Source organism: Ornithodoros turicata, unplaced genomic scaffold (assembly GCF_037126465.1).
Source record: "Ornithodoros turicata isolate Travis unplaced genomic scaffold, ASM3712646v1 Chromosome226, whole genome shotgun sequence".
NCBI lineage: Eukaryota > Metazoa > Arthropoda > Arachnida > Ixodida > Argasidae > Ornithodoros > Ornithodoros turicata.
Window position 1 is genome coordinate 157,899 of NW_026999341.1, and position 16,740 is coordinate 174,638.

A 16,740-nucleotide genomic window follows, 5' to 3' on the forward strand; every position below is an offset into this window, starting at 1 on the left:
CACCTTCGCGTATAAGTTCAGTATTACGTCATAATAAGACCAAGATAGTCACCCTTTTTCATGTATTGGTATTGTTTTGTGCCTTGGTTTGATTTGTGACAAAGAATCCTACGTAACGGTGGTGTGGTGTGACTTGGATACCGCCTTCGTGTCTGAGCTATGTTGTCAGCTTGTTGCGATAATAATAATTTGTATCTTGTCGTGTTATTTGCAGCAGTGTGGTCTCTCAATACAGGTTTCCTGACGGGGGCTACCCAGAGGATCGTCTGTGTCATCGAGCATCATCTGTGTCATCGTCTGATGCGATCGAGCTTACAGATAAGTATCATGTTCCTCATTCACGGGTTCCTACTTTACGAGGAGGAACCACCCCAGTGCACGCACTGTGGTGAGCCTCTCTCAATTTTGCACATTCTCTTTACATGTTCACATCATGGAACACATAACTTCGAGAGTTTTATATACACCTTAGACCCCTTCACCCAGCATTGTGTCTTGGTGATGAAGATATAATTTCTTTTACAACAGCATTTAAATGTTGAAATTTTTAAAAGATATCAAGATTTTAAACCCTGTTATAAACAGATGTTTTAAACATTTATGCGATGCTTTTACTAAACAACATATTTATTTTTAACTAGTTGCATCCTAACCAATGTTGTCTCCTTGACAGCTGCCTCGACATACTCAAGAAATGGGTGCAAGACCTGAGCAGTGCTCACAAACTTCGATCACCGCAGCACCTCCAAAAAGTAAAAGCATATCTGTCACATGAGATTTTTCAAGGTATTCATAGTATATAATACCTGGTATTAACTGTTGTAGATCTAGCCCACCTCTACAGTATACACCCTCAGGAATTAAAACTCGTTGTGGAACTGTGGTCATTGTTTCAGTTACTAGGCATGCACATATATGCTATAAGAAGAAAATTATTTCTTGAGAATGCACTACTGTTGATCAAACTCATGCAGCTGTAGGTTTACCTTTGGCCTCTTGGAACTCTCTCAAGTTGCCTTAGCTGCAGGAGGAGTGTCCTCCAGCATGTCAACTACATGCAAAAGTATTGACGTATTTAAGGTTATGACACAGTTTGAAGGGTTTCAATTCAGGAAATTTGCAGTGTCAGGGCCTGTCAGAGTGAAACCTACTGAATATCTTACGGTGTCGAAGGGGCGGTTCCTTCAGGATAGGAATATCTTGGATGGGAACAAAAAGCTTGAAATTAACAAAGTGTTGTTTGCATTAAGCAATCTGTAATACACTGAACACATAGGTAGCAAAACAAAAATTTAAAATTCAGCATGTATGAAAATTGGGTGCAACAAATTTACATAGTGTACCTGTACGTTGTCATTCCTGAGATATATATTGTCATTGCAGGGAGGTCACAAAACAATAAATGTGTTGTTTTGTCACTTCCCTGCGCATTCATTGTATCTTGAAATGCGTATATGCCAGAATAAATGTTGAACTTGAAAAATTTATATTCGCTTTATTCATAGAGCATAACATCACTTAACTTTACAAAAGCATATTGTGTTACACCTTTGTCACTCAGAATGCACAACCAAGAAAGCCATCTTCCACTAAACATCACGTTTGACATGATTCAGTTGGTATCATTGCATACACAGGGTACACCAGGGCTCCAGTTTCAAGCTCCAAATCGTCATGTTGCAGTTTGGAAACCGTACATGTGTAGTGCAAGAGAGCCCTCGCACATGAAAATGTAAGATGGGAGTCACTGTTAATGCAAAGTGACTCCTATGAGAGAAACTGACGCTGAAGAAAAGTGTGCAAACTGCGGAAAGTGCCATAGAAAATCTTCAGAAATCGTGCCTGGTTTCACAGCAGTGCTACCACATTCCCTTTTAGATGACGATGATAATGATTGGAGTTTCAGATGTGCAGCTGCATTTTTTGCAACGTGCTCCACATAACAAGCATGACAAAGTCAGCAGTGGATGGCAGGCCCCCGTCCTTACGCAGCTTTGTTCACACTGCAGTTCTATTCAGCAAAAGCATGTGAGTACGCGAGAAGGACATTCAATTTCACCTGCAAATAATCAGAGCAAATGAAGGGGGAAAAAAAAAGAAGTGCTGTACTTCAAAAGGAGATAAGTCTTGTGTCTCAAGGAGGTGTTACCACTTACTAAATTACTTGATTAAGTTTACATCCATACCTAGATTAACTGGCCTAAGCGTGATCTAATTGCGTGCAGTAATTGTTTGGGATGTTTCGGTGTGTTCATATTTGCGAGGCATTACGTCAAAGACACCACTGTCGTTCACTAAAAGACCCTTTCTTGCTTGATATAAATCATACTAAACGCATACGCCTGTCTAAAACAATGGCTGTGATTCTACGGGGCGATTTCTTTCTACCATGCGGGTGTATCCTTTCTGGGACCGTTCTTTGTGGAACAATTTTTGTCCAGAACGCAGCACGGGAGATTATATACATGGTTGTTGTTAATCTCACATCGTTTCTTATTGAAATATTGGCTGGGAAACGTGCGGTAGTACAATCCCCAGCGCTGCACTGCAGTGACGGTCTAGTTTCGGAATGCAAAACGTAACGTAATTAAGAATCGAACTGCATGACACCTGTGAAACACTGTTAGTATACTGGCACCTTACAAAATTGTGTGACGACAAACAACGATCAACGCCTGCAGCGCAATAAATACTCACAATCTCTGTTGCCTCCCATTGGTTTCTATGGGCGCACACAGCGCTTTAGGGCCTCCCAATATGGCGGTCCGAATGCGTGCCTCTCCCCCACGAGCCCCTCTCCCATGCGCGATCCAGCCTTTATACATAGAGATCAGTGATGTATAAAGGCTGGATCGCGCATGGGAGAGGGGCTCGTGGGGGAGAGGCGTGCCTTCGGGCCGCCATGTTGGTGGGCCCTAAAGTGCTGTGTGTGCCCATAGAAAACAATGGGAGGCAACAGAGATTGTGAGTATTTATTGCGCAGCAAGCATTGGTCGTTGTTTGTCATGACACAATTTTGTAAGGTGCCAGTATACTGATGTAACCTAACAGTGTTTCACAGGTGTCCTGCCGTTCGATTCTTAATTACGTTATGTTTTGCATTCCTAAACTAGACCGTCACTGCAGTGCAGCGCTGGGGATTGTACTACAGCACGTTTCCCAGCCAATATTTCAATAAGAAACGACTTGAGGTTAACAACAACCATGTATATAACATCCCGTACTGTGTTCTGGACAAAAATTGTTCCATAAAGAACGGTCCGGGAAAAGATGTACTCGCATGGCAGAAAGAGATCGTTCTGTAGAATCACAGTCGTTGTTTTAGCCGTGTATGCGTTTAGTATGATTTATACCAAGCATCGCATTAGAAAGAGTCTTTTAGTAAACGACAGCGGTGCTTTGCCTCGCAAATATGGACACACCGAAGCAGCTCAAATAATTACTTCACGCAATTAGATCACACTCGTTAGGACAGTTAATCAGGTAGTGATGTAAGCTTGATCAATTAAGTTACTTAGAAAGTGTTAACTCCTCCTTGAGACACTGGACTTATCTCTTTTTGAAGTACAGCCCTTCTATGTCTGTTTGCTTCTTCCTTTATTTGTTCAGATTATTTGCAGGCGCGGTGGTGCCAAACTGAATGTCCTTCTCCAGCACTCACATGCTTTTGTTGAATACAACTGCAGCGTGAGAAAAGCTGCTTGGGGACGGGGTCCTGCTATCCAGTGCTAACTTTGTCATGCTTGTTATGTGGAGCATGTTCCAAAAAATGCAGCTCCACGTATGGTCTTCAAATTGCAACAGGACTATATTTGGAGCTTGAAACAGTTGTGATTTTGTTATTTTTGCCCTCGTGTACCCAGTCTGTGAAACGCAAACAAAAAGGTCTAGCACGATATGCTTTTCTAATGAAGATCACTGATGATGAGTATAGAGAATATACGAGTTCGAGTTTATTCAATATATTATATCATTCATTATATTATTCAACATTTTATGTCAAGTTTATACAACATCAAGTTTATTCAAGATTTATTTCTTGCACTTATGCGTTTCAGGATACAATGAACGTGCAGGGAGGTCGCAAAAGACTACATTTATTGTTTTGTGACCTTGCTACAATGGCAATATATATTTTAAGAATGACAATGGTCAGGTACGCTCTCTAAATTTGTAGCTCTCAATTTTAGGTTGGAATGAGCAATGAATAGCAACTTCCCTCCTGATATTTTCTCATATATGCTACATTTTAAATTTAATGTGATCGAATATGTGATAATATAATAATAATATATAAGAATATAATATGTGATAAATGAATGTGATCAAAAGTAGATGTAAACAACATGAGTAGCCAGAGAAGTGCATTCTCAATAAATAATTTTCTTCTTATAGCGTATATGTGCATGCCTATTAACTGAAACAATTATCACAATTCCCTGACAAGTTTTAATTTCTGAGAGTGTACTGTAGAGGCTGCTTATATCTACAACAGTTCATACAAGGTATTATATACTGTGATTGCCTTTAAAAATCCCATGTGGCACATATGCCTTTACTTTCTGGAGGTGCTGTGGTAGTCAAAGTTTATGGGCATTACGCAGGTTCTGCACCCATTTCTTGAGTATGTCGAGACAGTTGTGAAGTAACCTGCATTGATGATGATTATTCCAATTTTTAAGGTGCATCAACAACAAAGGAAATAATACATCAGAACATTGGTTTGGGTGCAACCAGTTAAAAATGAATATGTTGTTTAATAAATGCATTCGACAAATGTTAAAACATCTGTTTAAAACATGGTTTAAAATCCCTGTATCTTCTAAAAATTAAAAAGATTAAAAACTATTCTAAAAAGAATATGGGGAACTCTTCTAAAAAGAATTATAACCTCTATTTATTATATTGCTGGGTGAAGGAGCCTAAAGTGTAAGGTGTGTTTCTGATGTGAACATGTAAGAAAATATGCAAAACTGAGAGACGCTAACCACAGTTCGTGCACTGAGGTTGTTCCTTCCTGTAAAGTAGAAACCAGTGGATGAGGAACGTGATACTTACCTGTACACCCAGCCGTATCACACTGCACAGATTATTCACTGGGTAGCCCTCATGACGAAACCTGTATTGAGAGACCACTTTTGCCTTAAAAACTGCTACAAATAGCACGACACGCTACAAATTATTACTATCGTAACAAGCTGACGATAGAGCTCAGACACAAAGGGGTTATTCAAGTCGCGCCACACCACCGTCGCGTACGATTCTTTGTCACAAATCAAACCAAGGCACAAAACAATACCAATACATGAGAAAAGGTGACAATCGTGGTCTCATTATGACGTAATACCGAACTTGTGCGCGAAGGTAATTCAAAGAAATGAATGTGGCACTTGCTTCCGCAGAGAACACCGTGTACCATGCTAGCAATGCATGCAAAAAAGCGCTCGAGTGCGCGCACATATATTGATGACAACACTACCAGTGTAGTGTAACATGTTCTTTCAAGCATATTATGCACTCAAACTGTATTTGCCGCCGGGTAAAATGCAAGTGTGCTCGATTGAACGTCGGAAGAGCGATCAAGCAACCTGCATCCAGTTCTCGTTTTGGGTAAAAAAACACTTCATAATGGTCAACTAAATATACTGAATGGACGCCTATTTATTCATTGATGAAGAGTGACTCACCTGTATGAATTTAGGCCCTGTATCCTTGCCAGTACAGTTGGTACGACCGAAATTGCAAGAAGTTGCCATGATCGCTGCGGCGACTGTTGTGGGTACAGTAAGATGGCGGCCGGTTTCTTCACGCTCGCGCTCCTATCCGCGATCCAGCCTTTTACAATCGAGATCACTGCGGTGAAGCGATTAAGCCCCCTGGTTTGACTTGAACACCCCTCGTATACAGCTGCGCTTTTCAAAATGGTGACAGATTCTGTCGTCTGCGTCTTATTCAGTGCGCAAGGTCATAGAACAGAGTGAAGGCTTGCACAAGTAACTTCACCAGATTGTAAAGTACCTCCGTTAAAAAAATGGACACTAAGCTTCGTGTGCCTGTTGTTTTGCATGTTGGAGACGATTACATATCGACTGACTGTATATCATCGCTGCCTCTCATCGGTTGAACGGCGGTGAAACGGAACCCAAATTAGACAGAAGGAAGGTTACAACTCCAAGTGAAGACGAAAAGTGGAACAAACGAAAGGATGTCATTAGGTGAAATATTTCCAATTTGACAACAAGTTGCAATGAAATTCACAATATATCAGTCCATTTCAAAGCAACTAGCTATGTGCGAGTGATAGAACTGATGGTTCGCGAAACGAACCAGTTTGAAAAAAAAAAAAAAAGAAGAAAAAAACGGTTCGAACCATTATAGATGTCTTCCGGAGCTGAACCGGAAGTGAACCCTTATCATCGAACCTAAACCCGAACCTAATCGATAAACGTTTCGGTTCGATTTAGTGGCTCAGACACTGTGCACGAGCTTGAGGTCGAACTCAGGTGTGAGATCGACTTCAAACCGCTTTATGTAAACGGCCCCTGATCTAATCGTGCAGGGTTATCGCTACACATTTACCAGTGACAGAGTTAGTAGGAAAATATTGGAGACGCAAAGAATAATAACAACAATAATTTCCTCGTTTCAAAGACGCCAGGCGTACTTGAACCCGGTTTATCAAGTAATAAGTGTTCGTCAAATCTCGAAAACGGTGTACCCTAGGTATGAGTTGCGGTAGAGTGGACCAGCAGTGTGTGTAGTAACTTACTTTTTTTTGGAGGGGGGGGGGGCAGCAAGTGTCTTGTACGGCTAACCTTTCCCTAGCCATTAAACATATGACTCTTCCCCTTTGTTGCGGTTTTTCTTTGATTTGTGGGCTAGTACCGCAAACGCACTGATGCCGGATCGACATCCCACGCAATCGTGATTAGACAGCGATTGTGATCGCCCTCAGGTCCGGACAAAGCGAGTCTCAGCGACGGAGATAAACAACGCAGACACTTGTCCCCGTTCGTGAACATGATTACACACCTCAAGGAGGGTTGGCGCAGGCGCAGTGGCTTCGTTTCACCCTTACCTTCTCGCTACTCGCACTGCCGGTTACGGGCTGGCAAGATGGCGGCGATGACAGCGGCCCGCACGAAGAAAGCAACATCGACAAACGCCGAAATAGATGAAATGCCGTTTGCATTAATGTGCATTTCTTTCAAGGAGATATCCTAGACCAATGTGTTATTTTAATGTGGAACATCAGTGGGTACAGGACACCGGTAATTTCGTGCGGAGATGACGTCAGTGTCCTGGCTTCTGTGTCAAGCACCTCACAGGTTCCGATAGGCGAGGTGCTTTGTGATCACTGCCTGTTTAAAATTGGATTCACAGACGCTTCAGAAGCAGTATGGGTGGCTGTTGCGCTTTTGTGAAGGGCTGACTGTTCCATTCAGGACTACAATGGCAGGTATTGCTTGTCGCAGTCGTTATACTCAAAGTCACATTTCGTGCGTGCTTACCGTCGCTAAATTAGTTGATGTACATACACAGAAAAACACGGTCTATTAGAGCCAGCTCTCACTTAGCGACGCCCGACACGACGTCGTGAACGGGCGGCGGAAGCAGATGTGCATTTCCGCCGCCCCGTCAGCGCGCACGATTTTCATGTTCCCACCCCAGTGGCGTTCCGTCGTCCAAAGCAGACGAAAACTCCGGAGGCGTGGCCGTTCTGTGTCACCTAATTGGTCGCGGTCGCCAGTATGTCGTTCTCGGCAGCTCTCGCCGGCTTGGTGAAAAAAATCAACATGCATTTTTTTTTTTGCACTACGTTTCTTTTCTCCCAACGCAGGAAATGCACGTCTATTTCCGCCGCCAGCACACGACGTCGCGTCGTGCGTCGCCAAGTGAGAACTGAGCCTTAGTCAGGTTCTGATAGTCGCGCTTTACCGCTTTCTAAAGATGTTTCTAGAGCCAGGCACATCCACCTCCAGCACCCCCAAGCGTGCATCGTCGGCTAGTTTAGACACGGAAGTCGACACTTTTCCCATGATTCTTAGAAAGGTCGGGTATTGTGTGAAGCTTCCGCCAGAGGGCTGCAAATGAAAACGAACATGAAGCGCGGACGGGCGCAGCGTGCCCAGCGGGATTGCGCTAACCAGGATTGCGGAACCGATCCAGATTGTGTTCGACCTCAGTGGCGGATCCAAAGGGGGGGGGGGGGAGATACCCCCCCCAAAACGTCAGTTTATACATTGGATTTCCCTCTTCCCCCTCCCCCACTAGGCGCTCCGACGAAGAAACCGCCCCCCCCCCACCCACCCCAAACCGAGGGTCTGGATCCGCCCCTGTCGACAGTGCGTTTGGGGTATAAAAGGGATTATATGGGGTTTGGGAGAGGAAGAGAAAGAAGAGGACAGCTTCGTCGTGTCGCCATAGTCGTGTTCTGCGTGCGCTATGGCGGGCTAGAAGCCCGCCATACGTGCGCTTCGCCACTTACTGCTCGAATTTGTCCTTTGTTTTTCTTTTTTTTTTTTTGTTCGAGGTTTGACGGAGTTCATTAAAACGGGTCTACGGAGCAGCGCTGCTAATCATTCTTTTTCTGAGTGGAAGCTTAGGTTTTCAGAATACCATCAGTGTACCTGCCTTTCTACCGGCGAATTGAAAAACTGCTGCAGTACTCTCACATTTTGCTCACCATTACACTGAACTTCGACCCAGTATGAAATAAAAGATGAACGTACCATATTTAGATATGACTGTGCGTAGAGGTCAAACTGCGTAATATTTTCGGATCTGGGTACAACTCGTTGGAGGGGGTCAAAGTGCCTGTCGCCAACAAAGTACACTGTGTACGGCCGCCACAAATACATGGTGCTATCAGGATGGCTCTCCCGGACAGGTACCAATTCTGAAATGGTGAAGAAGAGAAGTAATCAGCTTTTCATCACCTTCATGTCGTCATGATGCACACAGAATCCAAATTGCTGTAAAAAAGGCAGCGCACCATCCGTGGTACAGCATTGGTGGCCAACACAATGTACGTTGACACGTTGTTGGCTCTTGGTACTATTGACCCTATAAAATAGTCAATCTCGGTATAGTAGGGAAGCGGTTGAAATGTAGGAATATCGTATCGGACTTGGACATTTCCAGGAATCCGACACGGCATGCTAGATACTCCTATACACTATTCTTTGAAACATTGTGTGACGGTAAAACCAGGGTGTTAGAACATCCTGACCCCCGATAATTGTTGGAAAGTCAGACTATATTTCTATCGTATTTGCAGGATTTCATTAGTACTTGTCGATTTATGTTTTTTCGGGGGTCTCACAAAGGTGCACAACACTCGCCGGGTCTTTCTACACGGTTGGTGTGACCAGCCCTGTAGCATGTCGCAGGACCCACCACAGTTGCTCATGCGAGCAACTATTAGTAGCCTCTACATGTCTCTTTCTGGATAACATATTTGTACGAAAAACTGAACTAGTGCAAACATCCCACTATTTATACACTACTTATACCCACTACCTACTTACCCACTATCTTATAAATACTCTTATATCGCCCACAACGTGTGAGATAAGCGTTGCTAACGAGAAAATGCACTTGACGGCCCATAGCCCTTCCTGCGAATGACGTTCGGACCGGATACTGTTGATACCTTCCATAGATACAGTGTTGATACATCCATCGTATGAATCTAACCTTAGGGTTATCGTCATCAAACATATCCTCTGCCCCCGCTAGGAAACCCATTTAGACTTTGTGCTTTTTTCACGGCAGCCAGTCGCACCCAGCTGTTTCTTGGAATAACGAAATTTCCTTTCGCTAACATCAACGTCAACGGATGAAAATACAGTACAATTAACCTAATGTGAGCGGAAGTTGTAGCCCACCAGATAGTGGAAAAACAAATGTACTGAAGAAAGACGCACCAACATTTCTCTCTTCAAACGCTGCAACACACGGGTTCGTTTATAAATAACTTTATTGAGCTGCATTGATCCGGCATGTTCTTCTTAAAGCATAACTTTAAAGTAACTAGGTTACTTTGACGTGGTGACTGTAGCTGTAACTCAGTTACTGTTTCTACACGTTACCTTTTTGCGGAATAAAAGCGGCCTGACCTCCAGGCAAATAGGGTGACATATGGGATGCCTCGATGGACGGCGGCGCCTGCAGGGTGGAGACCCGGCTCTAGCAGACGCCATATAGGGCGAGGCTTTAATACCAAGAAGAAGACCGCGGTGTAGCCGCGGACCGTTGTAGAAAACGAACGTATACCTATTGCCAACATGCTTGAATTTTACTGCACAACAAACAGCGAGCACATCCAAATGTTCGACCCAACTTTCGCACCCGAGGGTACGTCTACGCTGCGAGCGGCGCTGTCCATCGAGCACCCTAGGGTGACAGTACCGTCAGCGCCGTTCTGCATGTGAGGAGGAGAGTGGCGCGGGGGCCTGCGAAAGGCAACCCCACACGCCACTCTTACGGCGGGCCATAGCACCAGTCAGTTGTATCGGCAGAGTCCCGCAGTGATGTCACCCGTTGAGAAGTTCCGTATCACATCAGGAAACTCAATGCACAGCAAGATTCCATCACCGTCAGTACCATGTTGGGGAATGCTACGCCTCAGCAAATGCAACAAGAGGCGAAGAGAACGGTCCCCATCCCCATCTTCCCGTTTCCTTCTCACTCGATGTCGCTTTTACAGCTCAGCGGCGTTACCGCTCGAGACAAGTTAACCCTCCCAGATGCTGTCACAGCGGCCTTCTAGAGCACATTCTTCTTCATTGCCCACATTATAACAACCTTCCCAAACCGCACTGTCCGGGTCTCCGCCTCCCCTTTTTCCCTATCAAATTTGCATGGTCCCTAGCCGAGTGCAGCCCACCAACGCTGTGCGCTCCCTTTGACACTTCTGGACACAATCGGACTTCGATCTTTATTGTGAAGGGGTTCATTATTTCATTCCTCACATCACTACCAGGAACAGGGTAGAGTATCGCCCTCGTTGTTGTTGTTGTTGTTCACTGTTGCTTCAGAGCCTGTTTGCTTCAGCAGACACAGGTAAAGGAAAACTGAGGAGGCAGGTTCATGAAAGCCACGTGCTTTGTAGGGAAGGACATGATTTGCGTAGGCGATGGTCTTCTGGCCAGATCAACCGCGTTGTGGTCAAGATAAGCCACAGAAGAGTACGTGCTGACCTGGTTCAGTGGTTAACCTGCTCGCATTGTCACGACTGGGAGATACCCGGGTTCGAACCTCGGTGCCGGCAGTGCTTCTTAACTGCGAGCGCATAACGCTTATGGAGACACTCAAGCCTTCAAGCCAACGCTGAGCCCCTTCCATGGCTGCTTCACCACATTGTAAAATAAGAGCTTCTCGCTTTGCACCAACAAAAGCTGTAAGCGAAAACTACATAGAGAGGTCGTTCCTTGATACACGACAATCGCGTTTAATTATCAAAATATTCTTTTCCTTCTCGCACTAGACACACTAGCACACCTCAAACAGCCCATTACGTGGACCTCATTTCAAAGGAGCAAGAACCTGACGGAGCGCGAGCGCCACGCCGCGGCCCCAGGCTCGAAGAATCGGAACGATGCTTTCTCAACGGTGGCGCGGCAGTGTTCGGTCTCCTTAGGGCCAGTTCTCACTTAGCGACGCCCCACGCGACGTCGTGAACGGGCGGCGAAAGTAGTGGTGCATTTCCGCCGCCCCGTCAGCGTGCACGATTTTCATGTTCCCACTACAGTGGCATTCCGTCGTCCAAAGCAGCTCCAACTCAGGAGGCGTGGCCGTTCTGTGTCACCTTGTTGGTCGCCAGCATATCGTTCTCGGCAGCTCTCGCGTGCGTTGTGAAAGAAATCGGCATGACATTTTTTTTGCCTCGACGTCTCGCCTCTCCCAGAGCCGGAAATGCGCGTCTATTTCCGCCTCCAGCTCACGACGTTGCCTGGGGCGTCCCCAAAGCGAGAACTGACCCTTAGTTCCCTTCCGTGGTCCCGTTGAGAACGGTGAGTCCTATCACCGGCACCGCCACGGATGGAAGCATCATCTGGTTACGTCCTCGGAGCCTTTCCATACCAAAATTACTTTATGGATGCCTCACCAATTCTGGTCGTTGTAGGGATAAAGAAAAAAAGGGGAGAAGAAGAAAAAAACAGGTACGCTTTGAATTGTAACTGGCTCAAATTTTGCAATTTCACGTTACCCCCTGAATGTCGACGGCACAGTTCCTTCTGAAATGGGACCATGGGCTCTTTCTTGCTGTCCTACACTCTAAGAAAAAAAAAGAGTACTTCTATTCCTTTTTGGGACTAAATGTTCTGCCACAAAAAATAGTCAATTTCGGGAGTAAATGCACGGCAGTAAATGAATGTCACAGAGTGGAGACTGCATTTCACACGCGGTTGTAAGCGTCCCGGGTACATAATTTCGTGCGCATGCACGAAAATACTTTGAAGCAAACCGTCAACCGTGATATATTGAGTGATATAAAATCTTTTGCCATACTAGGGCACAATTTGCGAAGAAAGGACCGCTGTTTCTTACTCTATGTGCGAGGAAATTCGCTACGTTGTCTGAGTTATACAGCCTTATCTCGTTCAAAATGATCAAGGGCACATATTTACGTAGACTCTTGCATTCAGGAGACCATTCAAGAAGTTTAGTGACAATTTGCAGTCCTGGGGAGTAAATGTCGGGTTAGGGGGCTAAAATGGGGAGTAATTCCAGACTAGGGGAGTAGAAGCTGCAATTACTCCCCGTTTTATTCCTTTTTTTTTCTTAGAGTGTACTAGAATGGGTCCACGGCTCTACGGCGCTTAGCCACGGTTGCTTCACGGCGCTAACACAGACTTAGAAGAATAACATAAAAAAGAATTCTGACCAAAAAGGCGAATTATTGAATTTTAGTGAATTACACTACAGGCACAGACAGGTACGAGGCCCTGTAATGTCCACCGAGCTCAAGAAGCCATCGTCCGTGTAGTGGTGCGCCAGACTTCTTTCTAAAATTATCTTTCGATTGAAAGAGGTCACCTCGTATATACGCATAGCGAATCCAAATACCTGCACAAACGGTGCGGTTCATCACGATTGTGAAATATCAATTAAAACATTACGAGCTTTGAAGTTGAAAAGTTCTGCAAATAAAATTTAGATATTAGAGTTGCATTTTTTTCCTCCCTTGTAACTTCCATCGGCGGCTCACTTATAAATTACTGTAAACATACACATAGCGCATACATATAAGGATAACGAGACCTGGGCGCAAAACATAAAGGGATTTAGAAGCTACTGATTACAAGTTGGGGTTTCTTAGTTTGTGCCGTTTTTATCCGTACATTAACCAGGGTGCACTCTAAATCGTTTTACACCTTAAAGGGTGTAAATCAAAATGTTCATGGCGCACACCTTTTAAGGTGTATTTTAACACCCTCATGGCAATTGTGGTGTAAAGGGTGTAACGCCGAATAAAACTGCTGGGTCCATGGCAATATGCTGGTAACTGTGTATTCACAATTACCAACATATTACATATAATCACATTGAGGTACATTTATGTATGTACATCAAGGTGATTAAATATGTGTGTAAACATGCACAGCCGACATACAGAAAATCATGTATGGCGTGGCAGCTGTGCATGGCAATGAAGCATGGCAGCTGTATATAGCTTTTCGTGAGATTGTAGACCTTTTCATGAGCAGGCACCTCCCCCATATGCGTGTTCATGGCCTAGAACGTTGCATTTATTGGTTTCTTCAAGGCTGTTTGGTCCTCTCCTAGCTGTATGGTATATGCGTTTCAAAAGAAAACACCAGTATTTTAAAGATGTTGCTAGAAAAACTCGACATTTTAAGAACATAACCCTTTCATTAGCAAGAAGACATCAATTTTATCAAATGTATGTGTGGTCGCAGCCCTTCATCAGAAATGCCACATCTACTGATGGTTCCAAGGAGATACTACTTCAACATGCCCCCAAAACAATTCAGAGTTACATTCATGACCGTGATATTCACGCAGAATCTATGGTCTATGTGAAAAGTGCAGTTGATAATGATAACACATTTGCTGTTGGCTGTGTTGTTGCTAAAGAATCTTCCGAGGAGGACGTACCCGTGTTCGTTGAGATTACAGTTGAGTATGATGAGCACTATCATGTATTTGTTCTGTCTTGCAATGAGGAGCAACGTGTTTTAAGAAATTTAAGCACTATCTCAGCAGATCTTCTAAATCTGCATATATTACTATATGGTAGACGTGTTGTAAATCTACGCCATGCACTTTTGTAATGTAACTTCCCGTTCCCTGTTGTATATATTTACTTTTGTTCATGTGAACGAAAATAAACATACTCCTCCCTACACCCAGGCGACACACTTATCACCATATTTCACCTGAGGGTGTAGTACACCATTGTTACACCCTCAGGAACTTCCAAAACAAAGTTGTAGGGTGTGAAAGGGGTGTGATCTTTGTTGATACACCTATTTTACACCTTTAAAGGTGTGAAACGATTTAGAGTGTGGACGTGTATCAGCTTACAGCAATGACGGCGCTATCCCAGCGCTAGACAGCCGTTTCGGCCTTACTGGGTATTCCTCACCAGTACGCAGGTAAGCAACGTGTAACTATGTGGTTTCAGAAGGCATTTTTGTATTGGAATGAACGAGACTTACCCATGGCGGTGGAGGGATGTCTTGAGACTGCGGTGCATAGCGCGAAGACGATAGTGGCAAGGTAAACGGCGGAAAAGGTATGGAGCATGTTTTTGCTTCCAAAGAGTGTGATCGACAGAGGGGTTGAGTCTCGAAGGGACTGAATATCAAAAGCTACACCAGGAGGGATGTTCGCTACGTGCCGGAGATATCACTTTAGGACGATAGAAAACGGAGTATCTGTGGGCTCAAGATTAAAGGTCGACAGCAAGGTGACGAATTGAGCAAACTAAGTGTGCTGACTAGCATTCACTAAGACACAACCGAGCTCGGTGATACCTGTAGACCCGTGCGGTAACATTTTAATTAGGTCACGTTTTCTTGCAGCTTTTATTCACGTGTTTTCGACTCCGTCTCGAAAGTGTGAACTTAACAAATGATTAAGATTTCGCTAATTGGCAGGCTCACGGCACGCGCGGGAGGCACTCGAACTTAATGAGCTTTCAGCAGTTTACATTGGAAGAAACTGCTTGCGAAAATGAAGGAGCCGACGCACATTTATTAGCTCGTGACCGTTACGAAATGCCGTGTTACAGGTCTCTCTAAGGAAAAATATTCGAGTCTGCCGCTAGTAAAACTGTTCTCCTCTTACCAGCTGTGCAGAACGATGAGCTATTCTGCAAAATATCCGACTCTCGTCAGCGCCATCTGTGAGAACGGACTGGGGAACAGGAAACCGAGGCACCGAGAGTACACGTCTAAGAAAAGGAGTAATTTTACTCCTTTTTGGACTAAATACATTTCCACAAGAAATAATCCCTTTCGGAGTAAATAAATGTCACAGAGTGTAGACTGCATATCACAGTATGTCGTAAGAGTCCCAGGTACATAGTCCGTGTGCATGCATGAAAATACTTTGAAGCAAACCGTCAACCGTGATATATTGAGTGATATAAAATCTTGCGCCATACTAGGGCACAATTTGCGAAAAAAGGACCGCTGTTTCTTACTCTATGTGCGAGGAAATTCGCTACGTTGTCTGAGTTATACAGCCTTATGTCGTTCAAGATGATCAAGGGCACATATTTACGTAGACTCTTGCATTCAGGAGACCATTCAAGAAGTTTAGTGACAATTTGCAGTCCTGGGGAGTAAATGTCGAGTTAGGGGCCTAAAATGGAGAGTAATTGCAGACTAGGGGAGTAGAAGCTGCAATTACTCCCCGTTTTATTCCTTTTTTTCTTAGTGTGTACTGGAATGGGTCCACGGCTCTACGGCGCTTAGCCACGGTTGCTTCACGGCGCTAACACAGACTTACAAGAATAACATAAAAAAGAAATCTGACCAAAAAGGCGAATTATTGAATTTCAGTGAATTACACTACAGGCACGGACAGGTACGAGGCCCTGTAATGTCCACCGAGCTCAAGAAGCCATCGTCCGTGTAGTGGTGCGCCAGACTTCTTTCTAAAATTATCTTTCGATTGAAAGAGGTCACCTCGTATATACGCATAGCGAATCCAAATACCTGCACAAACGGTGCGGTTCATCACGATTGTGAAATATCAATTAAAACATTACGAGCTTTGAAGTTGAAAAGTTCTGCAAATAAAATTTAGATATTAGAGTTGCATTTTTTTCCTCCCTTGTAACTTCCATCGGCGGCTCACTTATAAATTACTGTAAACATACACATAGCGTATACATGTAAGGATAACGAGACCTGGGCGCAAAACATAAAGGGATTTAGAAGCTACTGATTACAAGTTGGGGTTTGTTAGTTTGTGCCGTTTTTATCCGTACATTAACCAGGGTGGACGTGTATCAGCTTACAGCAATGACGGCGCTATCCCAGCACTAGACAGCCGTTTCGGCCTTACTGGGTATTCGTCACCAGTACGCAGGTAAGCAACGTGTAACTATGTGGTTTCAGAAGGCATTTTTATATTGGAATGAACAAGACTTACCCATGGCGGTGGAGGCATGTCTTGAGACTGCGGTGCATAGCGCGAAGACGATAGTGGCAAGGTAAACGGCGGAAAAGGTATGGAGCATTTTTTTTAGCTTCCAAG

At 44.3% G+C, this 16,740-nt stretch overlaps 1 protein-coding gene across 1 annotated transcript in view; it reads right to left on the reverse strand.

Moving 5' to 3' along the window:
- The window catches only part of LOC135373243 (uncharacterized), an 86,180-nt gene extending 71,155 nt beyond the window's left edge, over positions 1-15,025 (reverse strand). Inside the window, exons 1-2 of the mRNA XM_064606469.1 lie at positions 14,691-15,025; positions 8,733-8,899 (exon numbers count right to left, since the gene is read on the reverse strand). Of these exons, the coding sequence (XP_064462539.1) occupies positions 8,733-8,899; positions 14,691-14,778 (255 nt within the window). The 5' untranslated portion in view covers positions 14,779-15,025. The remainder of the gene's footprint in view (positions 1-8,732; positions 8,900-14,690) is intronic.
- Positions 15,026-16,740: the final 1,715 nt, after the last annotated feature.